This window comes from Thalassophryne amazonica, chromosome 20 (assembly GCF_902500255.1).
Source record: "Thalassophryne amazonica chromosome 20, fThaAma1.1, whole genome shotgun sequence".
Classification (NCBI taxonomy): domain Eukaryota; kingdom Metazoa; phylum Chordata; class Actinopteri; order Batrachoidiformes; family Batrachoididae; genus Thalassophryne; species Thalassophryne amazonica.
In genome coordinates this window covers 14,548,487-14,575,735 of record NC_047122.1, presented here as the reverse complement: position 1 = coordinate 14,575,735, position 27,249 = coordinate 14,548,487, and the positions used below count along the sequence as shown (strand labels likewise).

At 40.5% G+C, this 27,249-nt stretch overlaps 1 protein-coding gene across 5 annotated transcripts in view; it reads left to right on the top strand.

The window, feature by feature from the left end:
• The first annotated feature begins 852 nt into the window (after positions 1-852).
• Positions 853-27,249, top strand: part of pleca (plectin a) — a 281,468-nt gene continuing 255,071 nt past the window's right edge. For all 5 annotated transcript variants that reach the window (XM_034161212.1, XM_034161211.1, XM_034161209.1 and 2 more), the window contains exon 1: positions 853-1,000. In XM_034161212.1, coding sequence (XP_034017103.1) covers positions 872-1,000 — 129 coding nt within the window. In that variant the 5' untranslated portion in view covers positions 853-871. The remainder of the gene's footprint in view (positions 1,001-27,249) is intronic.

The window sequence follows — 27,249 nt, the reverse complement described above, 5'->3', positions numbered from 1 at the left end:
ACTGAAAAAGTTAAGAGTTTTGGGGTGAAGCTTGTCATCTCCTGTCTGTAAATCTGAGCCATCACTTTTGAACAGCAGCTCAGACGTTTTGTTTTCAGACGGAGCAGGTTCATTTCCCTCTGTCTGTCAGTCATCAGGATGTTTCTGTTTTGCTAATAAGGATGCCACACACTGAAAAATGCTGAGACTTGCCGAATGAAACATTTTCCAGAAATGCACCTGCTAACACTCAGAGTGAGAGGAATAAAATACATCAGAGATCACTAGTTATTAGCACGTGTGTAGAGACACTTACAGTCATGAGTACTTTCATGGTGTCTTACTAACTAGGATGTTAAAAACGTGAGACATGTCTTTTAACTTTTGACCCCTGTACAAACTGAAATTGACCTTTGTCACCATTCTTGCTGTTTTTACCTCATAACTCCAGAACATTCAGTCATAGATAGTCCAAACTATACCTTTTTGGAATATTTATGATCAGACAAATAATGTGGTATAGTTCTCAAAATGTTTGGAGCATCTTCGATTTTTGACCCCTGTGTAATTCTTCAGTTGACCCCTACCTGGCCAGCTATTGAAAGTTCAAGTGGCCAATCTTTTTTTTTTTTCAAAAGAGTAGTGTCTAAGGAATATTTGTGTCGAATTTGATGCTTGTATCACCATTTGAAGGATTGTTTCAGTTCTCTGCTCCCGAAGGAAATGTTTTTATCATTTAAAAATACTGAATCTTTTTTCTAAAGTAATGGCTTCATTTAGTGCTTGGAGAATTTTGAAACATGTTCTGCAGCAATCATGTGAAATAAGTGAAGGAATTATGTTGTTACAGCGGAAGAAAAAGCCCAAAGAAAAGCAGTCAGTATCTGTACACATGGATGGAGTTGTGGTGAAAGAACGTATGAACATTGGACAGGAGCCGCCTTGTCCCCCTGTCAGGAAACGGAAGAGACGGCCACTGAAAGTCGGGATGGAAACGGTGACAGCAGCAAGCATGCAAAAGGTGAGCAGTCACAAAACGGTGAAACGCTTTGTCTGTGTGTTTGTGAACAGCCTGGAGCCCAAAATTTTTCATATGTTGTTATGAAATTTTTACTTAATATTCATATCCTGATAGGCAAGAACTGATTCAATTTTCAAGGTCATATGTCAAAGGTCAAAGTCAGGTCAAAGATTGATTCTCATCTGATCCAGTTTACAGATTTTGTGGCCGTTTAAATTTAACATTGAAAACCCCATTTCATGCAAATTTTACATTATATCCTGGCAATGTAAATTACAATGACTACGGTTAAAAGCTTGGGACTCCGACGAGGGCAGTCGCATCTCTTCCACTCTCCCTTATCTCTGTTCTCTGCCTTTAACCTTCACGTCCCTACTTCACCAGACTGTGATTTCCTCAAATTATATTGGATTCTGCATCTATTGGACTATTGGATTAACCATGGAATTGATCAGCTGGTCTCTGAATGCTATTGACACCATTTTTTCTACAAGAAGGTCAGGACCGGGGGATCCTACCTGCCCAGATGGAACGTCTCCTGCGGGCTATGTTCTCGACTCCTGGAGTTCCTGGCGTGCGGCATGCTTGGCGCCTTTCTCCGTTGAGGATGTCAAGGATTTATTCATTTTTGGTCTTATGGTAGCAGGGCTGGTACGTTTTGGCTTATGTGCTGCCTTGATCTACCGGAAAATTGGCAAGACGGCGTCAAGAACCACGGCCCCTCTCTTGTCCGTCATGATTAACGAGGTTGGCAAGGCAGTGCATTCTCAGACTGCGATGACTCTTGAACTCAGATGCAAATTGGATGACATCTTGGAGCAGATACGTGCCTTGCAGTTGAAGTTGAAGATTTCAGAGGCCGGTGAATATTTTTAATTCATAACACTATGTAACACAATTTTTGTTCCTGGCTTCTAAGTGTTATATTTCAACTGCTTATGTCTAAAGTCTATGGAAAAATGACTACATTCAGCACAAACTTTGATTTTATTTTTTTTAACATTCTAGAAAGTTCTAAAAGTTTCTTGAAATTTCTAGATAATTCTGGAAACTTCTAGAAAATTCTGGACAGTTGTAGTAGTTCAAGAATATTCTAGAAGACTACTCAGTAGTAGTGAAGGCGAATCGAGAATATTCTTGAAAACAGACAAATTTCAAAATATCATTGTCTTGATCACAGAAGCAATGGAATAACAGCAATGTGGAATAACAGCTATTTTCTATTTATTTAAGGCATAACAGGTTAGGAAAACACACTGTGTACCCAGGAACAAAACAAAAATAAAAATTTGTTACATAGTGTAATTGGGAATATTCTTAATTCATAATTGGGATTTGTTTGTGCAAGTGGAACTGTTATAAAGTGTTTTTTACTGCTCAAACCATAACATTACAGGCTTATCAAGCCTGAAGGTCAAATTGCCCGACTGTTTTTCCTCCAGAGGGATTTTTTTCGGCCTGGGGAACATTGGCTGTGTCTTATCTCAAAGACAATACATCACATCACAAAGACAATAAACTGCTTTTCATAGGACTGAAGCATGCTCCATTCCCTCCCCCCACCCCTCCCTCCCCATCAACATCCCCCCCCCCCTTTTCCAGCGCCTGCTAAACATCACTCCTTCCCCCTTCGGCGGGGGCGGTGCAGTTTTAGCTGCAGCCCCCATCACCCCCCCAAGCTGACGGTGGCGCATCTCAGGGTTGCTGCATGGCCTTCACCCACTTGCCTCAATTCGGATAACGGACTTCTTCAAACTTAGTGCACATAAACAATGTCAAATGTGTATGTGCTGTCTTTAATTCTGATGTGTGCCATTATTACAGTAAACAAGTAATAATTGTGGACTAATTGCTGTCTGAGGTAACTGGAGTGTAAACATAATTTCTCCACTGTGAGATCAGTAAAGTATATCTCATTATCATTATCCTTATCCTAATCAAACATGCCACAATCACTCTCATATTTGAAAGTAAGGTGCAGACTGGCACTCGGTATCACCTGACTCTGTATCACCTGACAAAATTTGATCCGGATCTGATCCGGATTGTAGATTTTGTGGACATTTGAATTTAATACTGAAAAGCCCATTTGGATGCCTCATAAGTCAGGGAGCAAAAAAGAAAAGAAAAAAACTCAGACAGGAGAAAGAAGTGACAGTATGTCACCCAGCATGTTGTCTGTTCCTAACTTTGTCCATAATTTATAAGCTAGCTCACTTTTCTCCCCATATTAGCTCACGCATCTGAAGAAATCTTTGGATTTCTACATTTCATTTGTGGCAGACATTCAACACGTAACGGACATAATTCACCATACTGAGTGTGTTTCCTGTTTGGTATGTGGTAACGCCCAGATGTGCAAAGCACATACCAAAGTGTTGCCACTGGTGGTTAGAGTGTGTCCTCTATTCTGCAGGTGTTAACAGACTGAGGTCTGCATATTGATGTTCCCTGTCTCGGCCCCTGCATGGGCAATGGGCAGTGTTTACTCCTGCTGTGCAGGTGACAAGCTGTCGCAGCCCCCTGTGGTGCTTTCCCTGTCAGGACTCCTGTGAGGTAAAGCCCCTTTCACACCGGGCCCACTTTGAGTTGCGTGGTGTGGCATCATGACGACGTCATGTGGATGCAACCTAGTGCCGAGGCGATGTAGCTCAACGCCACAACAGCGTGACAGACGCAAAGGACGAAGCAAATTGGAAGCCAAAAATTAAACGTGTAATTTTTTTCTGCGTCGAGCACAGGACGCAGAAAGGAAGTGGTTTCAATGCAAGTCAGGGCAAAGCAACGGTTCTCAACGTGACTGGAAGTCACACCCTCACAATACAACGTTGCCAGATGCCAATTTATGATTCCTGCTGTGTTCCATTATTGCCGTGCTGTAAATCACGCAGGATTGTTGACACAAACTGTTTATACTTGTACACAATGCAGTAAAACTACACTGCACATGTGAACAATTAAAAGAAAAGAAAAAATGCTCAGATTGCAGCCTGACTGCTCATTGCGCTCACTTTGTCAAATTCTCTCTGATTGTATTAAAGTCCATAAATAAGTCCTGCTCACAGACTGACTGCCAGAGACAGGACATGTCCACATCCAGTATAAACTCAGAACTTCTCCATGTCCACTCATGGATGGTTTGCACGCACAAACATGCGAAAGCCAGCTGCAGCTCCCAGTCACAGGAAGGACGATAAACTATAACGGAACTCAGAGCGCAGACCTGCAGCTCAGCACAAGAACAAATAGAAACTAGAAGAAAAATCAGAGCGAACACAGACTGGCTGTAGCACCTCCTCTGCATCCTCACCTCCTCTCTGCCCCCCTGCTGCACGCACCTGACTGACACCACATGAAGCAACTCAAAGCAGGCCCGGTGTGAAAGGGGCTTTAATGAACTTTTATAAAAGGTCTGTGAATTGTGTGAAAGACAAAATGGGAAATTGTTGCTCCTTCTTTCAGCTATCGCAATTTCCACATACTGTTGTTTTAGTTAACTCATCAATGTTTAGCAAGCTGCTCTGCTCAAAAAATGAGGCATATTCTGAACAGACACGTCAGGAGCAGCAGCACGCCTGTCACCCCCCCCCCCCCCCAAACAAGCCCAAGTACCCCCTTGAGGAAGGAGGTGAGCAGCTGTGTGTTGAATTACTTGATTATTATGGAGAAAAAAACATTAAAGATTAAAAAAATCATTCTGAAATAAAAAAAAAAGCCTATAGTCTGTATTTATTTCAGAACAATTTTAGTGGTTTAATAAAAAGCATCAACTATCACTGAAATATAATGTTTGGAACTCTGGTCCCCCTGCCTTGCAGTAGGAACAGAAGTTTTTTATTGTTTGTTTGTTGTTCTATAGACGATAATGTTCAAATTACAATAAATCATAAAAGGCAATTGGCCATTTTGTTTTTGATGATGTGTTTTTTTTCCTGATATTTTATCTGTTTCTCAACAGATTATAATTGCATTTCATTTTAATGGAAGAGATGATTAAATTTTGTATTTTCAGGAAATTAATCTTAAGAGAATTTTATGTTCAAGTATTTAAAGAAAGAGGTGGGTTTTGGAATATAGAGTATCAGTCTTGCAACAAATAATTAAATCTAAATGAATTTCATTGTATTTTCAGTGCTTCCCCTACCAAGTACCTGTCATGTTTTTCTTTTCACAAATATAGGAATAATAGTCAAAAATATCATTAATATGCATGGTTTTATGTAAAACAGTGTCAAAATTTTCCTGTGGGAGAGGACCCAGTAAAATTTCTTACTGTCTGTAATGTCTCCAGTTTGCACATTCTAAATGCTAATTTATTAATAAAACAATTACTCAGCTTTGTCAAATTTTCAAATTAAAGTACTATATTAAAGAGCTTTTCAGACAAATTTAAATCTGATGTTTTTTTTTAAATTTGTAGATAAAATTACAAGTCCACAATTTATGAAAAGTTATGATGAAAACAATAAAACAGTTTACCAGAATGAATGAACTTTAAAAGTAAAGTGTGGTGACACAGATTTTAGTGTTTGATACTTCACATTTTAGTCTAAATTATTTGATCCTGGAAAACTTTTCATTATTATTGCAGTCTTTTTGATATATATTTTTTGTCAATATAAAGTAATATTTTTTTTTTTGTTTTTTTTTTTTGCATAATTTGATTTGATCAGTAATTCAGTGGTTGTGCTGGTGGCTTTGGGTTGGATTTTTGTTTTAATACACTTTATTCAAATAGCAGTGATGATCAAACATTGTTTTGTCTGTTGATAAGATGTGAGTGTGCTCCAGCACACAAAACGTGTTTAATTCTAACCCAGTCTTATCGCAGTTTGTGATGGCATGAGGAAAAGTTAATCTCTGGGTTTGTGATATCATCACCAAAATGGGATGTTTTTCGTGACGGGGCATGAATTCATTTTGTGGCGAGTGCAGGAAATGTGTGGTGATGGGGGGTCTGGGGGGGGGGTTATGGTTAGATTTAGGAGAAGGGGGAGGATTATAAATAGTAAAAAAAAATTACACACCCGTCACCAAAAGTGCCCCATTTTTGTGATGGGGGAACCACAAAAAGTGTGAGACTGGACTGTTTAACTCATATTTCCAGTGTGAAGACTGTGGATGTGTGATTTTGACTTCTAACAGTTTTGAGCTTTGTTTTGTTTTTTAAGATGACTGATTTCACTGGTCTACAGCCAAAATGCTTCTGAAATAAAGATAGTCAAACTTTGCTCATTTTGGGCCACGGAGAATGAAAATGTTTGAAATTGTTGATTGGCTGTAGTTTTAAGAAATGCTATTACTGTGCTACTAAGGATTAATATATAACCCTTTTGCTGATTTTTAAAGTGTTACAAAAAGAGAACAGGTGAAATATTATACAAACAGTCAGAGAAACATAAAAAGACCTATGTTTATGATTTTTCATGAAAACTCTACTGTTAACACAATATACGTAATTATGTAGATGCACAATGTAAAACCTTGTATATCTTGGAAACAGTAGCCAGTTGGCCATTGCTATTGTCATATTTGAATTCAACATGCCAAAATCCATAAAAATATCACATTTTATTTCTGAAGCAGGCAACTTTTAAATATTTGTATACCAGTGTTATGAATGGGGCACCGCTTCAGTGCAGAAACAGTCATCGTATATATTTTTTATTTTTGCAGGCTGAGCTGGTTTCATGTTTCTTGTAGCTCGTCGCTTCATGTGCTGTCTGACGTCTTTACGGTGTTCAGTTCTGCTTTGAGGCTTCATATCTAACTGAGCCATCAGCTCAAAGCTGCAACACAAACTCTTATTCAGGATGAACATGCGGGCGGGATGAGGGGTGGGTGGACACGGCGTTGGAACACCCCGATTTCACCAATTAGTCATTTTACACACGGTTGAATAATAATGCGTTCAGGACAAACAGGACAAACAGCTCACAGTGTTTGAATTATGTAACGGCTCAGCGTGCCATTCCTTAATTTAACGCCGTACAAATATCTTGCTGTTGACAGTACTTTGAAGAAGAAATTTAAATCTGTAATCACAAAAATGTCAGAGCGTATGTGACAAAATATGTGTCCACTTCCTTGTTTGTCAGAGGTCAAAGGGTGAAATGTGCCAAATCATGTACATAACATATCATATACAGTCTATGGTCAAATCATTTGTTCGAGGCTGTCTGGAATGAAACTATTTCTCAAGTCCCCTTTGTAAAGTTACACATATATTGGTATTAGAAATTTGATTTTTATTTATTTTGTAGCCCGTGTGAACTATCATCAGTATTAATGTTTTATAGTATAACAGGAGAACACCCATTTATAAAACCCACCGAGCTCAGCTCAGACATTTAACAGGATCCTACAGGCAGAATGTTGAAAAGGCGTAGTTCCATATGGGGGGTCAGGGTTCATGACAGGCTGTAACAGGGTCCAGAAAAACATGAATACATGATGTACTTCACAGTAAGAGAGAAAATGTTTACAATTCCTCTAAATTTCTAAAAAGAAATTTGGTTCTTTTGGGATTTTTACAATTCTGTTGGAAATGTGATTTATATACTCAACAAAAATATAAACGCAACACTTTTGGTTTTGCTCCCATTTTGTATGAGATGAACTCAAAGATCTAAAACTTTTTCCACATACACAATATCACCATTTCCCTCAAATATTGTTCACAAACCAGTCGAAATCTGTGATAGTGAGCACTTCTCCTTTGCTGAGATAATCCATCCCACCTCACAGGTGTGCCATATCAAGATGCTGATTAGACACCATGATTAGTGCACAGGTGTGCCTTAGACTGCCCACAATAAAAGGCCACTCTGAAAGGTGCAGTTTTGTTTTATTGGGGGGGGGATACCAGTCAGTATCTGGTGTGACCACCATTTGCCTCATGCAGTGCAACACATCTCCTTCGCATCATCCATGAAGAGAACACCTCTCCAACGTGCCAAACACCAGCGAATGTGAGCATTTGCCCACTCAAGTCGGTTACGACGACGAACTGGAGTCAGGTCGAAACCCCGATGAGGGCAACGAGCATGCAGATGAGCTTCCCTGAGACGGTTTCTGACAGTTTGTGCAGAAATTCTTTGGTTATGCAAACTGATTGTTTCAGCAGCTGTCCGAGTGGCTGGTCTCAGACGATCTTGGAGGTGAACATGCTGGATGTGGAGGTCCTGGGCTGGTGTGGTTACACGTGGTCTGCGGTTGTGAGGCTGGTTGGATGTACTGCCAAATTCTCTGAAACGACTTTGGAGACGGCTTATGGTAGAGACATGAACATTCAATACACAAGCAACAGCTCTGGTTGACATTCCTGCTGTCAGCATGCCAACTGCACGCTCCCTCAAATCTTGTGACATCTGTGGCATTGTGCTGTGTGATAAAACTGCACCTTTCAGAGTGGCCTTTTATTGTGGGCAGTCTAAGGCACACCTGTGCACTAATCATGGTGTCTAATCAGCATCTTGATATGGCACACCTGTGAGGTGGGATGGATTATCTCAGCAAAGGAGAAGTGCTCACTATCACAGATTTAGACTGGTTTGTGAACAATATTTCAGGGAAATGGTGATATTGTGTATGTGGAAAAAGTTTTAGATCTTTGAGTCCATCTCATACAAAATGGGAGCAAAACCAAAAGTGTTGCGTTTATATTTTTGTTGAGTGTATATATATATATATATATAAAATGTGGAAAGTATTCACAACCCTTTACTTTTTCCACATTGTTATATTACAGCCTTATTCCAAAAATGGGTGGAATTCATTTTTTCCACCTCAAAATTCTACTCACAACACCCCATAATGACATGAAAAATGAATTCCACAAAACAGGGGCATGATAAGAGAAGGTTCTGTGGCCCGCAGAATTTTTATTCACCTTAGGGTCACAAAGTAGTCCCGCGCCCTGAGAACGCAGAGCCCGGGCCAGTACATAGGGTTTGATTAGGGAGGTGCTAGCCCGTGAATAATTTTATAGGTCAATAGCAGAACCTTAAAATCTGACCTCACAGAGACGTGAAACCAATGAAAAGACACCAAAATGGGTGTAATGTGGTCAAACATTCTGCTTCCTGTCAAGAATCTGGCAGCAGCATTTTGAACCAATTGGAGAGCCCTAATGCTGGACTGCAGTAAACCAGAAAATAGAACATTGCAGTAGTCCAATCTAGAAGAGACAAATGCATGATTCAGAGTCTCAGCATCAGCCATAGATGAGATGGGACGAATCTTCGCTATATTTTGCAGGTGGAAGAAAGCAGTCCTCGTAATATCTCTAATGTGGAGGTCAAAGGACAATGTAGGATCAAAAACTACCCCAAGGTTCCTCACTTTGTCAGTGTGATGTATAACACATGAGCCTAGGTTAAGCATTATGTTGTCAAACTGATGCCACGCAAGGTAGAATACTTCTAGTTTTGAACTACGCCATTTCCGTTCTAGACCACCTTATGCTTGAGGCCACATAAGTAATCACTGAACCACGGTGACTGTGGGGTTTTTTTTGTGTGGGGGGGGGGTTAATATAGGTGGAGCAATCATGTCGAGTGTGGTTGCAAGTACTGAGTTTAAGTCATCCACAAGACTGTCCAGTGAATGGTCATTTCCCCAAAGTGATGCTAAGATATCAGGCAGTCTGACTTCAAGATCACTTGTAGTTGAAGAGTTGTGTTGCCACAATGATAAACAAGTTTGTTGTTACAGTAAACATGGCAATAAGACTCTAAATTAATATCACTTCTTGCCTATTAAGGTATGAATCTTCAGTAAAAAAAAGTGGGCTCCAGGCTGTTCACAAATAAACAAACTGGGACAAAAACATAAACTCCAACTTCATTGGTGGAGGTAAAAATTTAAAAAGGAAGATGTTATAGCCCAGGGGTAAAAGTGCCAGCAAGCTTCTTTGTGATTTAGGGTTAAACACCTGATGTACAAGTTTATATGTAGACTGCATGTGTATGCACTTTTTTTTTTAAATGGCATCTTTTACTGTTTCTATTTATTAGATGCCTTTTTATTGAATTTGCATAAGCACTTTTTTATGTATGTATGTGTATGTATATATATATATATATATATATATATATACATACACCATGCCATGTTTACTGTAACAACAAACTTGTTTATCATTGCGGCAACACAACTCTTCAACTACAAGTGATCTTGAAGTCAGACTGCCTGATATCTTAGCGTCACTTTGGGGAAATGACCATTCACTGGACAGTCTTGTGGATGACTTAAACTCAGTACTTGCAACCACACTCGACATGATTGCTCCACCTATATTAACCCCCCCCCCCCCCCCCCCCAACAAAAAAAAACCCATTAGGGCTCTCCAATTGGTTCAAAATGCTGCTGCCAGATTCTTGACAGGAAGCAGAATGTTTGACCACATTACACCCATTTTGGTGTCTTTTCATTGGTTTCACGTCTCTGTGAGGTCAGATTTTAAGGTTCTGCTATTAACCTATAAAATTATTCACGGGCTAGCACCTCCCTAATCAAACCCCTATGTACTGGGCTGGGCTTTGCGTTCTCAGGGCGCGGGACTACTTTGTGACCCTAAGGTGAATAAAAATTCTGCGGGCCACAGAACCTTCTCTTATCATGCCCCTGTTTTGTGGAATTCATTTTTCATGTCATTATGGGGTGTTGTGAGTAGAATTTTGAGGGGAAAAAATGAATTCCACCCATTCTGGAATAAGGCTGTAATATAACAATGTGGAAAAAGTGAAGGGTTGTGAATACTTTCCGCATTTTTTATATATATATAAATCACATTTCCAACAGAACTGTAAAAATCCCAAAAGAACCAAATTTCTTTTTAGAAATTTAGAGGAATTGTAAACATTTTCTCTCTTACTGTGAAGTACATCATGTATTCATGTTTTTCTGGACCCTGTTACCCTGTTGTTCCGGACCCCGTTACACACACACACACACACACACACACACACACACACACACACACACACATATATATATATATATATATATATATACACACACACATACATACATACATAAAAAAGTGCTTATGCAAATTCAATAAAAAGGCATCTAATAAATAGAAACAGTAAAAGATGCCATTTAAAAAAAAAAAGTGCATACACATTCTATAAAAGGCATAAATACCAGTATTTCCACATATGGGATTGTTATCTAACAGAACTACACCTGGGATTGGTCAACTGCATAATGAGATTATTCTGGGACCTCTGCAGTCCAGAAGGTTTATTCCAAAATAAAATGTAGCTATTTTTATACATATCTTAAATTCACTGTAATTTGCTACAAAATATGATTCGACTGAGATCGTTATGTTTTCCACAAACTCTGTAAAGTCATACATTTCTAAATGACTGAACAGTGTGAGTGAGCAGAACCAGTGACGTCATCTTACAAAAAAATGAATTCCTAAAAACCTGCAACATTTGTCATTTCTGTCATGATGCTCATGAAGATTTCAGTAGTCCGTCAGATCTTATTTTTAGAAACGGTACCGGACAGGGTTTTTTTTGTTTTTTTTTTCCTGGGGGGGGGTCACGCTGCAGTCTCTCTGACCCGGGATCAGTTTTTGCGCTTGTGCCGGTTTATGCGCAGACTGAAGGACACGTTCCGGGTCTCGGTTTGTCCCGCAGCCCGGATCCGTCCATTTCGGGTCGCGTCCCGGAGGAAGCTGCACCACTTTAAGCGGATCGAACCAACACCAGCAAACGGATTCAAACAGAGGACATTTTGGGACTCTGGCTGTGAGTAAACCGGCGAATGTGATGATTTACCGGGTTTACCGCATCGCGTAATTGCGCGCGTTTGTTCGAGGTGCGGGAGATGATCGTGGGAGTGACTCAGGATGGAACAGGTTTAGAAAGAGCAGGTGCTCCTCTGGAGCCTGATTTCATCTCAGCTGCAGTGGAGCTGATCTGAAGATCTTCAGATGTTCGTTGATGCGGTGCAGATATATGGAAGTTGTTGTAGTGCAGCGGGGAAGAGAATATTTATAGTGGAATTCTGCAAATGGTGATAAAAGCATCAAATTCGGCAGAAATACTCCTCAGACAATCCTTTGTTGAAAAAAAAAAAAACGATTGGCCACTTGACTTTTCAATCAGTGGTCAGGTAGAGGTCAGTTGAAGAATTACACAGAGGTCAAAATTAAAAGATGTTCTAAACATATTGAAAAATATTCCACATTATTTGCCTGATCATAAATATTCCAAAAAGGTATAGTTTGGACTATCTGTGACTGAATTCTATGGAGTTGCAGAATAAAAACAGCAAGAATGGTGACAAAGGTCAGTTTCATTTTGTACAGGGGTCAAAAGTTAAAGTTGCTCCAATTTTGGTAAAAAAGTGATGCAAATTATTGGTTGAGTTAACACGGTTTTAAAAAGGAATAGTTTGGACCATGTATCATCCTTACTTATCACGTTACAGGGTAACATGTCACATGTCATAGAATCCAACAGACGTAAACCTTGTTTGACCTTTATTAAACATTCAACACTGTCAAAACTATTCCATTTATTAATCCTATTAGCTCAACCAATAATTTGCATCACTTTTTATCAAAATGGGAGCCACTTTAACTTTTGACCCCTGTACAAAATGACACTGACCTTTGTCACCATTCTTGCTGTTTTTATCCCATAACTCCATAGAATTCAGTCACACATTGTCCAAACAATCTTTTTTTTTTTCAAAAGAGGAGTGTCTAAGGAGTATTTCTGCCGAATTTGATGCTTTTATCACCATTTGCATGATTGTTTCACTTATCTGCTGCACTACTGCCAGAATAAAACTAAATTTAAAAAAAATCAGCCAATCTATTCACAAAGTACAAGTATATGGAACCTTTTATCTGCCAGCGCAAATTAAATAAAATTACAATTAAAATCTTCAGACATCCTGTGGGTGTGATATATATATATATATATATATATATATATATATATGGAAGTCCAGTTCTGCCAAAAAAACAAGAATCCTGTTCTGTCAGTGAGCCATATAGAATCCTGTATGACACCATGACACTTTGCTTCAGTTATGATTCAGCATCAGAATTCTGACTTTGACTCTTTTATAATTAAAAAAAGTTCAGATGTTAATGCAGTGATATGGAAGCTTGTTATCTGCCAGCAATAAAATGAACACATAGTTAAAATAAAAAACCCTTCATCTGTTCTGTCAGCAGGGTGAATCCATGTGAAATATTTTATGCCTGTGCATGACACATTTTGTAGTTTTGATTGATCATAATTCTGGCCTTATTTTTACACTGTAATTAATATGGCATCCCGTATTTGCCCCGATTTTGAGCCTATGACTATCTTATGACTTATCCTATAATTATTTTTTGTATGAGTGTAATCCAATTACATTTTTTCCGCAAATCTGATTGCTTAATCACGTGAGATTTCAGACCGTATAATATTGGGGTAATGGTGGCAAAATATTCAACCGTTTCACATTTGGATGTATTACTCCGCGCTCTGACCGGTGTTCTGAAGAGATGTCATTCCTATCCTCCACGCAATATTGGCGGTACGCAGAACTGTCGATTTATGTTACAAGACGCACAATTCGACAGAACGCTGGCTGCGTGCGCTGCTAGCTGTTAGCGCTGTTAGCTGAAAACGAGAGAAAGTCATGGACCGCCGCTGCCGAAATGGATGAATTTAAGCTGCCATACAAACGTATTGATGTGGATTCTGATACAGAATTTCCGTTTCACATTTGATGGATTTTCACGTTTGATGGATTACTCCGCGCCCTGACCGCTGTTGGAGGGACACTGCCTCGGTTCGATGGTAAGTCTCGCCAACCGAATTACCTACAGAAAAATAAACCATGTAAATGATGGAATTGTGTCTAATGATTTGCGGACGTTCATGCTGTTATACAGTCACAAATAGCCGTTTTATGGCTTCGCTAACGCATTGCCAATAAAGCTCAATTTGTGACCGTGTAACCAGCATGAACACCTTCAATCATCAGACCCAACAGGGTTACTCCGTAATTATTAAACGTATCTCAGTCAGGATTGAATGTTTGATTACAGTTTAGCATCTTGAGAAAACAATTTAGTGTCTTATGTCTAATTTATGACTGTCTCATAATTCTGATTTATTTTGTAATTATGGCCTCATATTTAACTCTGTATCTTGTGGTTAGCTTTGCTTGAGTCGCTGCCGCCGCGACCCGACTCCGGATAAAGTGGAAGAAAATGAATGGATGGATGGATCTTGTAGTTATGAGTTACTTTGAACTTATGACTTGGTATGTCATTAGAAAACAATAGTGGTTATTGATCCGGCCCTGTGCTGTTTAAAGAGCTGTTCCTCGTAGTGTATGGAAGTCAGACACGGTGAATAAAAACTCAAATCATTCTACATTGTAACTGTTAGTTTAAAATAACTGTAGACATAAAGAAGACATTCAGACTTAAACATTTCATAAAACGGAGTATGTGCAGTTGGGGAAAGTTTGTTGGGTTTTAGTAAGGCTGTATGTGTAATACTTTATTGCGTGAAGCACCTGCAATTATGGCATTATTATGGATTATTGCAACAAAAAGTGCAAATGGCGCCAATTGGGTGAAAGCACATCAAAGCAGAAAACAAACTAGAAAACAATAGATATCAAGTAATAGCTTAAATACAATTAAAAACATACTCATAGTGAAGAATAGAAAAGCTATGGGCTTAAACGCAACACAAACAAAAAGTCTAAGTAATCTCATCTCACAGAGCAAAAATAGAAATTCAATAAAATAAAATCTGTACAGACTTAAGATGCACTTATTTTCCCTTTCGTATGGCTAGCATACTGGCATACATTCTTTTTACTCTTTTAAATTCATTTTATTAGGAAATGGAGTGTGCCGCGGCCTCAACTTTATCTAAATTCTGGGTCTTTTAGTGAAGCTTTGGGATTGTGGCCGGAGATCAATCAATCAATCAATCAATCAACTTTTTTCTTGTATAGCGCCAAATCACAACAAACAGTTGCCCCAAGGCGCTCCACATTGCAAGGCAAGGCCATACAATAATTATGAAACACAGTCTACGTCTAAAGCAACATAACCAAGGGATGGTCCAGGGTCACCCGATCCAGCCCTAACTATAAGCCTTAGCGAAAAGGAAAGTTTTAAGCCTAATCTTAAAAGTAGAGAGGGTATCTGTCTCCCTGATCTGAATTGGGAGCTGGTTCCACAGGAGAGGAGCCTGAAAGCTGAAGGCTCTGCCTCCCATTCTACTCTTACAAACCCTAGGAACTACAAGTAAGCCCGCAGTCTGAGAGCGAAGCGCTCTAATGGGGTAATATGGTACTATGAGGTCCCTAAGATAAGATGGGACCTGATTATTCAAAACCTTATAAGTAAGAAGAAGAATTTTAAATTCTATTCTAGCATTAACAGGAAGCCAATGAAGGGAGGCCAACACGGGTGAGATATGCTCTCTCCTGCTAGTCCCCGTCAGTACTCTAGCTGCAGCATTCTGAACCAACTGAAGGCTTTTTAGGGAACTTTTAGGACAACCTGATAATAATGAATTACAATAGTCCAGCCTAGAGGAAACAAATGCATGAATTAGTTTTTCAGCATCACTCTGAGACAAGACCTTTCTGATTTTAGAGATATTGCGTAAATGCAAAAAGGCAGTCCTACATATTTGTTTAATATGCGCTTTGAATGACATATCCTGATCAAAAATAACTCCAAGATTTCTCACAGTATTACTAGAGATCAGGGAAATGCCATCCAGAGTAACGATCTGGTTAGACACCATGCTTCTAAGATTTGTGGGGCCAAGTACAATAACTTCAGTTTTATCTGAGTTTAAAAGCAGGAAATTAGAGGTCATCCATGTCTTTATGTCTGTAAGACAATCCTGCAGTTTAGCTAATTGGTGCGTATCCTCTGGCTTCATGGATAGATAAAGCTGGGTATCATCTGCGTAACAATGAAAATTTAAGCAATACCGTCTAATAATACTGCCCAAGGGAAGCATGTATAAAGTGAATAAAATTGGTCCTAGCACAGAACCTTGTGGAACTCCATAATTAACTTTAGTCTGTGAAGAAGATTCCCCATTTACATGAACAAACTGTAATCTATTAGACAAATATGATTCAAACCACCGCAGCGCAATGCCTTTAATACCTATGACATGCTCTAATCTCTGTAATAAAATTTTATGGTCAACAGTATCAAAAGCAGCACTGAGGTCCAACAGAACAAGCACAGAGATAAGTCCACTGTCCAAAGCCATAAGAAGATCATTTGTAACCTTCACTAATGCTGTTTCTGTACTATGATGAATTCTAAAACCTGACTGAAACTCTTCAAATAGACCATTCCTCTGCAGGTGATCAGTTAGCTGTTTTACAACTACCCTCTCAAGAATCTTTGAGAGAAAAGGAAGGTTGGAGATTGGCCTATAATTAGCTAAGATAGCTGGGTCAAGTGATGGCTTTTTAAGTAATGGTTTAATTACTGCCACCTTAAAGGCCTGTGGTACATAACCAACTAACAAAGATAGATTGATCATATTTAAGATTGAAGCATTAAATAATGGTAGGACTTCCTTGAGCAGCCTGGCAGGAATGGGGTCTAATAAGCATGTTGATGGTTTGGATGAAGTAACTAATGAAAATAACTCAGACAGAACAATCGGAGAGAAAGAGTCTAACCAAATACCGGCATCACTGAAAGCAGCCAAAGATAACGATACATCTTTGGGATGGTTATGAGTAATTTTTTCTCTAATAGTCAAAATTTTGTTAGCAAAGAAAGTCATGAAGTCATTACTAGTTAAAGTTAATGGAATACTCAGCTCAATAGAGCTCTGACTCTTTGTCAGCCTGGCTACAGTGCTGAAAAGAAACCTGGGGTTGTTCTTATTTTCTTCAATTAGTGATGAGTAGAAAGATGTCCTAGCTTCACGAAGGGCTTTCTTATAGAGCAACAAACTCTTTTTCCAGGCTAAGTGAAGATCTTCTAAATTAGTGAGACGCCATTTCCTCTCCAACTTACGGGTTATCTGCTTTAAGCTACGAGTTTGTGAGTTATACCACGGAGTCAGACACTTCTGATTTAAAGCTCTCTTTTTCAGAGGAGCTACAGCATCCAAAGTTGTCTTCAATGAGGATGTAAAACTATTGACAAGATACTCTAACTCCCTTACAGAGTTTAGGTAGCTACTCTGCTCTGTGTTGGTATATGACATTAGAGAACATAAAGAAGGAATCATATCCTTAAACCTAGTTACAGCGCTTTCTGAAAGACTTCTAGTGTAATGAAACTTATTCCCCACTGCAGGGTAGTCCATCAGGGTAAATGTAAATGTTATTAAAAAATGATCAGACAAAAGGGAGTTTTCAGGGAATACTGTTAAGTCTTCTATTTCCATACCATAAGTCAGAACAAGATCTAAAATATGATTAAAGTGGTGGGTGGACTCATTTACTTTTTGAGCAAAGCCGATAGAGTCTAATAATAGATTAAATGCAGTGTTGAGGCTGTCATTTTCAGCATCTGTGTGGATGTTAAAATCGCCCACTATAATTATCTTATCTGAGCTAAGCACTAAGTCAGACAAAAGGTCTGAAAATTCACAGAGAAACTCACAGTAACGACCAGGTGGACGATAGATAATAACAAATAAAACTGGTTTTTGGGACTTCCAATTTGGATGGACAAGACTAAGAGACAAGCTTTCAAATGAATTAAAGCTCTGTCTAGGTTTTTGATTAATTAATAAGCTGGAATGGAAGATTGCTGCTAATCCTCCGCCCCGGCCCGTGCTACGAGCATTCTGACAGTTAGTGTGAATCGGGGGTGTTGACTCATTTAAACTAACATATTCATCCTGCTGTAACCAAGTTTCTGTTAGGCAGAATAAATCAATACGTTGATCAATTATTATATCATTTACCAACAGGGACTTAGAAGAAAGAGACCTAATGTTTAATAGACCACATTTAACTGTTTTAGTCTGTGGTGCAATTGAAGGTGCTATATTATTTTTTCTTTTTGAATTTTTATGCTTAAATAGATTTTTGCTAGTTATTGGTGGTCTGGGAGCAGGCACCGTCTCTACGGGGATGGGGTAATAGGGGGATGGCAGGGGGAGAGAAGCTGCAGAGAGGTGTATAAGACCACAGCTCTGCCTCCTGGTCCCAACGCTAGACAGTCACAGTTTGGAGGATCCCAAAAAATTGGCCAGATTTCTAGAAATGAGAGCTGCTCCCTCTAAAGTGGGATGGATGCCGTCTCTCCTAACAAGACCAGGTTTTCCCCAGAAGCTTTGCCAATTATCAATGAAGCCCACCTCATTTTTTGGACACCACTCAGACAGCCAGCAATTCAAGGAGAACATGCGGCTAAACATGTCACTCCCGGTCTGATTGGGGAGGGGCCCAGAGAAAACAACAGAGTCCGACATTGTTTTTGCAAAGTTACACACCGATTCAATGTTAATTTTAGTGACCTCCGATTGGCGTAACCGAGTGTCATTACTGCCGACGTGAATTACAATCTTACCAAATTTACGCTTAGCCTTAGCCAGCAATTTCAAATGTCCTTCGATGTCGCCTGCTCTGGCCCCCGGAAGACAATTGACAATGGTTGCTGGTGTCGCTAACTTCACATTTCTCAAAACAGAGTCGCCAATAACCAGAGTTTGATCCTCGGCGAGTGTATCGTCGAGTGGGGAAAAACGGTTAGAGATGTGAACGGGTTGACGGTGTACACGGGGCTTCTGTTTAGGGCTACGCTTCCTCCTCACAGTCACCCAGTCAGCCTGCCTTCCCGACTGCACGGGGTCTGCCAGGGGGGAACTAACGGCGGCTAAGCTACCTTGGTCCGCACCGACTACAGGGGCCTGGCTAGCTGTAGAATTTTCCACGGTGCGGAGCCGAGCCTCCAATTCGCCCAGCCTGGCCTCCAAAGCTACGAATAAGCTGCACTTATTACATGTACCGTTACTGCTAAAAGAGGCCGAGGAATAACTAAACATTTCACACCCAGAGCAGAAAAGTACGGGAGAGACAGGAGAAGCCGCCATGCTAAAACGGCTAAGAGCTAGTAGCTACGCTAAGCTAGCGGATTCCCAAACAGGGAATCCGACACTAGACAGGCTGTGGAGCAGCACAGGTAACGCACGACAACAGTGCTAAAATAAAATAAAAATCCACTAGACAGGCTGTGGAGCAGCACAGGTAACGCACAACAACAGTGCTAAAAAATAAAATAAAATAAAAATAAAAATCCACTGGACAGGCTGTGGAGCAGCACAGGCAACGCACGACAACAGTGCTAAAACAAAATAAAAATCCACTAGACAGGCTGTGGAGCAGCACAGGTAACGCACGACAACAGTGCTAAAATAAAATAAAAATCCACTAGACAGGCTGTGGAGCAGCACAGGTAACGCACAACAACAGTGCTAAAAAATAAAATAAAAATAAAAATCCACTGGACAGGCTGTGGAGCAGCACAGGTAACGCACAACAACAGTGCTAAAAAATAAAATAAAATAAAAATCCACTGGACAGGCTGTGGAGCAGCACAGGCAACGCACGACAACAGTGCTAAAACAAAATAAAAATCCACTAGACAGGCTGTGGAGCAGCACAGGTAACGCACAACAACAGTGCTAAAACAAAATAAAAATCCACTAGACAGGCTGTGGAGCAGCACAGGTAACGCACAACAACAGTGCTAAAACAAAATAAAAATCCACTAGACAGGCTGTGGAGCAGCACAGGTAACGCACAACAACAGTGCTAAAAAATAAAATAAAATAAAAATAAAAATCCACTGGACAGGCTGTGGAGCAGCACAGGCAACGCACGACAACAGTGCTAAAACAAAATAAAAATCCACTAGACAGGCTGTGGAGCAGCACAGGTAACGCACGACAACAGTGCTAAATAAAAATCCACTGGACAGGCTGTGGAGCAGCACAGGTAACACACGACAACAGCGCCCAAAAAAATAAAATAAAAATCAAAATCCACTGGACAGGCTGTGGAGCAGCACAGGTAACGCACGACAACAGCGCCAAATAAAAATCCACTGGACAGGCTGTGGAGCAGCACAGGTAACGCACGACAACAGCGCCCAAAAAAATAAAATAAAAATCAAAATCCACTGGACAGGCTGTGGAGCAGCACAGGTAACGCACGACAACAGTGGTAAAAAATAAAATAAAAATCCACTGGACAGGCTGTGGAGCAGCACAGGTAACGCACGACAACAGTGCTAAAAAATAAAATAAAAATCCACTGGACAGGCTGTGGAGCAGCACAGGTAACGCACGACAACAGTGCTAAAAAAAATAAATAAATAAATAAATAAATAAAATAAAATAATAAAATAAAAATCCACTGGACAGGCTGTGGAGCAGCACAGGTAACACACGACAACAGTGCCAAAAAAAATAAAATCAAAATCAAAATCCACTGGACAGGCTGTGGAGCAGCACAGGTAACGCACGACAACAGCGCCAAAAAATAAAATAAAAATCCACTGAACAGGCTGTGGAGCAGCACAGGTACGACAACAGTGCTAAAAAATAAAATAAAAATCCACTGGCCAGGCTGTGGAGCAGCACAGGTAACACACGACAACAGTGCTAAAATAAAATAAAAATCCACTGGACAGGCTGTGGAGCAGCACGACAACAGTGCTAAAAAATAAAATAAAAATAAAAACGAAAGCGTTAGCAAGCTAGTTAGCTTGCCAACGCTGATGAAGGTTAGCTGATAAAAGAGCTCCGTCGCGATGCTTCGACCGTTAGAGGTCTTCTTTAGGCGTTGGAGCACGGTGAAAAAGTAAAAAAAAAAAAGTAAAAAAGTCTTGAAAAAGACTGTTAATTCAAAGAACTCAAACAGCTCAGTTCAAACAGCTAACAGATACAGCAGAACACCGCTGTGCTCCGGAACCAATATCACCTAAGATCACCTTAGTATTTCTTCTGTTTTCCTTGTTAATGCTGATAAATTACACTGTATTTGTTGTCTTTCTGATGCTTGATTCTGCTTTTTTTTTTTTCTTTTTCTTTTTTCTCTGTTTGAGGTGCGGCTCCATCCAGAGATGGGTGTGGTGTCTGTTCCAGAAACCATCCTGTGCACCAGCAACATTTCCTGTATGTTCGTTTTGTGAATTGTTTTGTAATTTATGTTTGTAGCATGGCCCAAGCAGAGGGTCACCCCTTTGAGTCTGGTGTGCTTGAGGTTTTTTCCTCAGAGGGAGTTTTTCTTACCACTGTTGCTCTGGGGGTTAGTAAGGTTAGACCTTATTTGGGTGAAGCGCCTTGAGGCAACTCTGTTGTGATTTGGTGCTATATAAATGAAATAAATTGAAAATTGAAATTAAAATGAAAATATCAGCACTGCTAACCTGTCAAGGGGGTACCAGGAACTTTAATTTTTTTTTTCATGTAAACATATGGTCGCAGCTGTGTTTGTCTAATATGCATCAATCAGCTCAGGTTCAGGATCAATACTGATCAGGTTTACTGCCTAAATCAGTAATTCAGCATACTGAAGCCCCACGCTGAACTGAAACTAACAACTGGTCATTGACATCAAATCAGTCATCAGGTATTTTGATAATAATGAAATGATTTGTGCAAGAAATATTCCCTTGTTCCAGCTTTTTAAATGTGATATTATTTTTAGTTTTCTACAATTAATTTGAACAACTGTTGACCAAACAAAATAACATTCCATGATGTCACTGTGACTTATTCTCCTGATGATTTACTGCAAAATAACGGACTCAAATATTAATTGTTTTTCATGTCACATGTGCAGGGAGGAAATCCTGACATCACTCGCACTTTGCTCATGAATTTTTAAATCAACTCCATTAATGCACTGTAGTTCAAACATTTCCACTCAGCTTGTTCCTGAAGTGTTGTTCTATTGTATAAAACTGAATTCTACAGTCTGGTGTTACTTCACTGGATTGTGATGTTTGCTGTGTATCTCGTCGAGGAGTCACCATCAGAGCTGCAAACCTACACCTAAGAAAGTATTTTAATGTATATTGTGTATGTAATGTTGTTATATATGTAATGTATCATATTAGGGGGTTGACCTCGGTGTTGCTGCTGTTGTGTCGTAAGTGTGGCGTTAACACTCTGGAGTTGCTTGACATGGAGACGTGTCAAACTCGTGTTAGGGCCCCTTCACACATAGTACACATTAAGTACAAATCAGGGCGAATCACAGCGGAACAGCTCGTATGCGCGAACCACGAAAACATTGAGCTGACGGACGAACCTGCTGCGAGACAGACACACCCGCTCAGACAGCACACAGCTAAGCTATCAAAGGAGTGGCTTCAGGACAACTCTGTGAATGTCCTTGAGTGGCCCAGCCAGAGCCCAGACTTGAATCCAACTGAACATCTCTGGAGAGATCTGATAATGGTTGTGCACCGACGCTCTCCATCCAACTTGAAGCTTGAGAGGTGCTGCAAAGAGGAATGGACCAACTGCCCAAAGATAGGTGCACCAAGCTTGTGGCATCATATTCAATAAGACTTGAGGCTGTAATTGCTGCCAAAGGTGCATCAGTAAGGTATTGAGCAAAGCCTGTGAATACTTATGTGTCATTTCATCATTTTCTAAAATTAATTTGCAAAAATTTCAAAAATACTTTTATCATGTTGTCATTGTGGGGTGTTGTGAGTAGAATTTTTAGGCAATAAGAATGAATTTACTGTAATTTCCAGATTATAAGATGCTTCTTTTTTCACACGCTTTGAACACTGCAGCTTTTACAATGATGCATCAGTTGATACGTCAGTTGATGCTGTCAACTGATTTCCTGAAGGCTGCGCTCCTCATTCGGTGTAAATTCACACACAATGTAAATATAAGGTCTTAGCCTAGCTGCTAGTCAACAACACATGAATAATTGAGTGAAAGGAGCGTCTTTGTATTGTCCACTGTTTATTGGTGCTTTCAGAACAGTTTATTGTGTCTCGTCATTCAACACGGAATCCAAAGTTCACTGTGTAAACACTGCTAGTTTTCCCTTGAAGTAGTACTTTGACATCATTTTAGTAATCATTTTGCAGTAATTATCACACCCAGTGTGTCTGTTTTCCTTCACTCTGAGGAGCACTTCTTTTTTTTTTAGCATCTGTCTGCTGTAAATCTGCTTTGGATTGATTAGTCTTGATTAAATTCAGACTTTAAATGTTGTAGCACAGTAACTGCTGACAGAAAGATAAATGTCGTCAGTGATGCACCGACGCACCGTGTGTCCAGCCAGAGCAGATGCGGCGGTGCAGCCAGCGCCCCTGTGGAGCTCCTCCTGTCTGCCGGACGGTGACTCAGCTCAAATGGTGCCTGTGCACCACGATGCTGTAAAGCGCGTCAGTGGCACGTGCACCTGTGTAGATGAGGCAAAGCTTCAGACTGCAACACTGGACCAGCATTCAGTAATCCTAAATTACTGACAGATGGCAAAAAATTTCAACAGTGTGAACAGACATGAGCTGTATTAGTGTTTAAGTGTAATTTAAGTTTTGTCTGATGTCACACATTGATAAAATGCACCTAACTGAACTGAACAACATTCTATTTATCTGTACTAATAGTTTTTTTAATCAGTTTATTTATTTACAGGATTGTTTTTGAGACGTGAATGAAATTTGCACAAGAAAGAATGTATAAAGTTATGATCCGAGTCTGGATTTGGTAATTATTTTATTAAAAAATGTGGCATTTTTAATTAAATTTAAATTCAATTGATTTATATATAGCACCAAATCACAACAAAGCTGCCTCAAGGTGCTTCACAGAAGTAAGGTCTAACCTTAGCACACAGGAAGAAACCTCAAGCAGACCAGACTCAATGGGGTGACTCACTGCTTAGGCCTTTCTAATGCTGCGTTCACAAGGGGCGCGATCAGACGGCACAAATTCGCGGGGGTCACGTGGCGATGGACGCGGTACCATCGCCCGGTGTGTCGCTCTGATTTTGCTGCGAAAATTCACCCTGGTGCGTCATCAAATAGGAGGAGCTTCCATTCCGCTCGCTGGCTCCGGTTGTCAGTCAAGTTAACATGACAGACCTTGATCACACGGAGCGAGTTGTTGTGAAAAGCTCCCAATACAGGGAGTATCATTATTTGCTGCAGGAGCTGCGTCTGGATGACGGCCGCTTTCAGCGGTCCTTCCACCTCTGTGGGACCCAGTTTGAGGATCAACTGTCCTGTTCACGTGCGCACATGTAAACATAAAAAAAAGAAGAAACTCTGCTGCTTGCTCTGTCATAATTGTGAAAACTCTGTCATAATTGTGTTTAGAAACCAGTCACCATTTGTTTTATTATACATCTGTGTAGTTAATTAATAAAATATTCTCCACAGACGATTTGCTCGCGTCCACACATAAAAAAAAGAAAAGAAAGAAACTCTGCTCCCCCTGCTGCGGGGCTGCTGCTCGCTCCAAAACTCTGTCATAATTGTGAAATAAAGTACAAAAGAGACATAAGTCCTGCTCACAGGCTGCTACCAGATACAGGACATGTTCACATCTTCAGTCAAACTCCAGACATCTCCACATCGCTACATATTCAGTCCCTGATTGGTCATCGAGATGAAAAAGTTCAGATTTTTCAACTTGGGGAGGAGGGCAACGCGACGTGATGTGACGCAATATTGCGGCACAAACGCGCCAATCACTCAAAATCGCTTCACTCGCGTCGCTTCATTCGCGTCCATCGCATCGCGCTGCGTGACTTGGCGCCAAAACGTGTTGTTCCATAGGGATTACATGGCAACCTGTTGCTGTTGTCACTCACGTCGCGCCCGGTGTGAATATGGCCATAACAGTTACAATATTTTTACAAAGCTTTACAAAGGTGAAGAAACAGAAAACAGGAATTCAAAATAACATGACACAATAACAAAAGAACATGTATTTGATGAGAAGTCCATGCAGGTGGTTATGTCACAGGCAGGAGTCATCCAGCAGTCCTCATGCCGTCAGTGGGCCTGTTCCTGCTGCTGTGGGTAGTCTGTCAGTCTGGCATCCTGTCTTCAGTAGCCATCCCATTATCCATACCTCAGACCGAAAGAAAAAGGAATAAATGTGTTTTAAGTCTGGACTTGAAAGTCTCTACAGAATCAGACTGTTGTATCTCTATAGAGAGATCATCCCACAAAACAGGTGCACGATAAGAGAAGGCTCTGTGGTCCTCAGACGTTTTATTCACCCTAGGGACACAAAGTAGCCCTGCACCCTGAGAATGCCCGGGCCAGTACGTAGGGTTTAATTAGGTCAGGTAAGTAGGGAAGTGCTAGTCTGTGAATAATTTTATAAGTACCTTAAAATCTGATCTCACAGAGACAGGAAGCCAGTGAAGAGATGCCGAAATGGGTGTAATGTGGTCGAACATTCTACTTACTGTCAAAAGTCTGCCAGCAGCATTTTGATCCAATTAGAGACTAGGGATCTGGCCGATCCGATCCAATATCTGGATCGGGTTCCGATACCAACGTAATTCATGAATCGGAAATTCCCGATACAACATGCGGACTCTTCCGATCCAGGAGCCATATCTATGTGTTTTGAAACTTCTCCGCAAGCTGACGGGGGTGGTTCCTGCAGCCAGGTAGCAGAGCAGCTCACAGCGCTTGTGGAGAAGTTTCAAAATACTGACTGTTGCCAACCAGTCAGGAATCCTGACTGTCGGTGTTATATTAAATATTTCAAACCAGGAAGGAAGACAGCAATGTGTAATGTTGCAAAGTCATTCTACTGAGAGGAAGTTCCGTTGTGAGGGGGAGCGAGCGAGAGAGAGAGAGAGGGAGAGAGAGAGAGAAACACAGGATGTTTCCCATGTCAATAAAGCTCCATTCATATTGAATTGAGAAACAGAGAGAGAGAGAGAGAGAGAGAGAGAGAGACCACCATAAACCCAAAACAAGACATTAAACTGCTGTCACTTTATCTGTGTATAACTCATTCTGTAGGATAGTATATTTTTACACCAAAAGAACATTTTTGCTATTATTTCAATCCCATGTCTCCTGTTTACACATTTATTTTCTGTAGAATAATAACTGTATGTACATATTCACTCACTCACTCATTCACTGATCTTCAACCGCTTACTCCAGTTAAGGGTCGTATGGGGTTGGATCCTATCCCAGCAGTCATAGGGTGTGAGGCGGGGTCCACCCTGGACAGGAGGCCAGTCTGTCGCAGGGCCACATATAGACACACAAACACACTCACACCTACGGACAATTTAAAAGTTTCCAATCCACCTAACCTGCATGTCTTTGGATGTGGGAGGAAGCCGGTGCACCCAGAGGGAACCCACACAAACACGGGGAAAACATGCAAACTCCACACAGAAAGGCCACGGGTGGGAATCAAACCCATGACCTTCCTGCTGTGAGGCAACAGTGCAAACCACTAATCCACCGTGCTGCCATGTACATAAATTTTTTATTTTTTGCTCTATGTAACAGTTGCTTTGATGATGTAAATGCACATTTCTCATGTCAATATAAAGTCTATGCTTTTTCCCAAGACCTGCTATTTCTCATCAATCAAGATTTGATTGATTACATTTTTTTTTCAGGGGTTTTTTTTAATTTATTTTTTTAGGGTTTTCAGTTTGGTGTGCTCAGGGTCTCATTACTGCTTTTTGCAGATGATGTGGTCCTGTTGGCTTAATCAGCCTGTGACCTCCAACACTCATTGGATCGGTTTGCAGCTGAGTGTGAAGCCACTGTGATGAGGATCAGCACCTCTAAATCTGAGGCCAAGGTTCTCAGCAGGAAACCAATGGATTCCCTACACCAGCTAGGGAATGAGGTCTTGCCCCAAGCGAAGGAGTTCAAGTACTTCGGGGTCTTGTTCACGAGTGATGGGACAATGGAACGTGAGATTGGCCGGAAAATTGGCGCAGCAGGCGCGGTATTGCATTTGCTCTACTGTACTGTTGTGACGAAAAGGTTGCTGAGCCAAAAGGCGAAGCTTTCGATGTACTGGTCAATCTTCGTACCGACTCTCATCTATGGTCATGAGAGTTGGGTCATGGCCGAAAGAACTAGATTGCAGGTATAAGCGGCCGAAATGGGCTTCTGTAGGAGGGTGGCTGGTGTCTCTGTTAGAGATAAGGTGAGAAGTTCTGTCATCTGTGGGGAGCTCGGAGTAGAGCCACTGCTCCTTCACATTGAAAGGAGCCAGCTG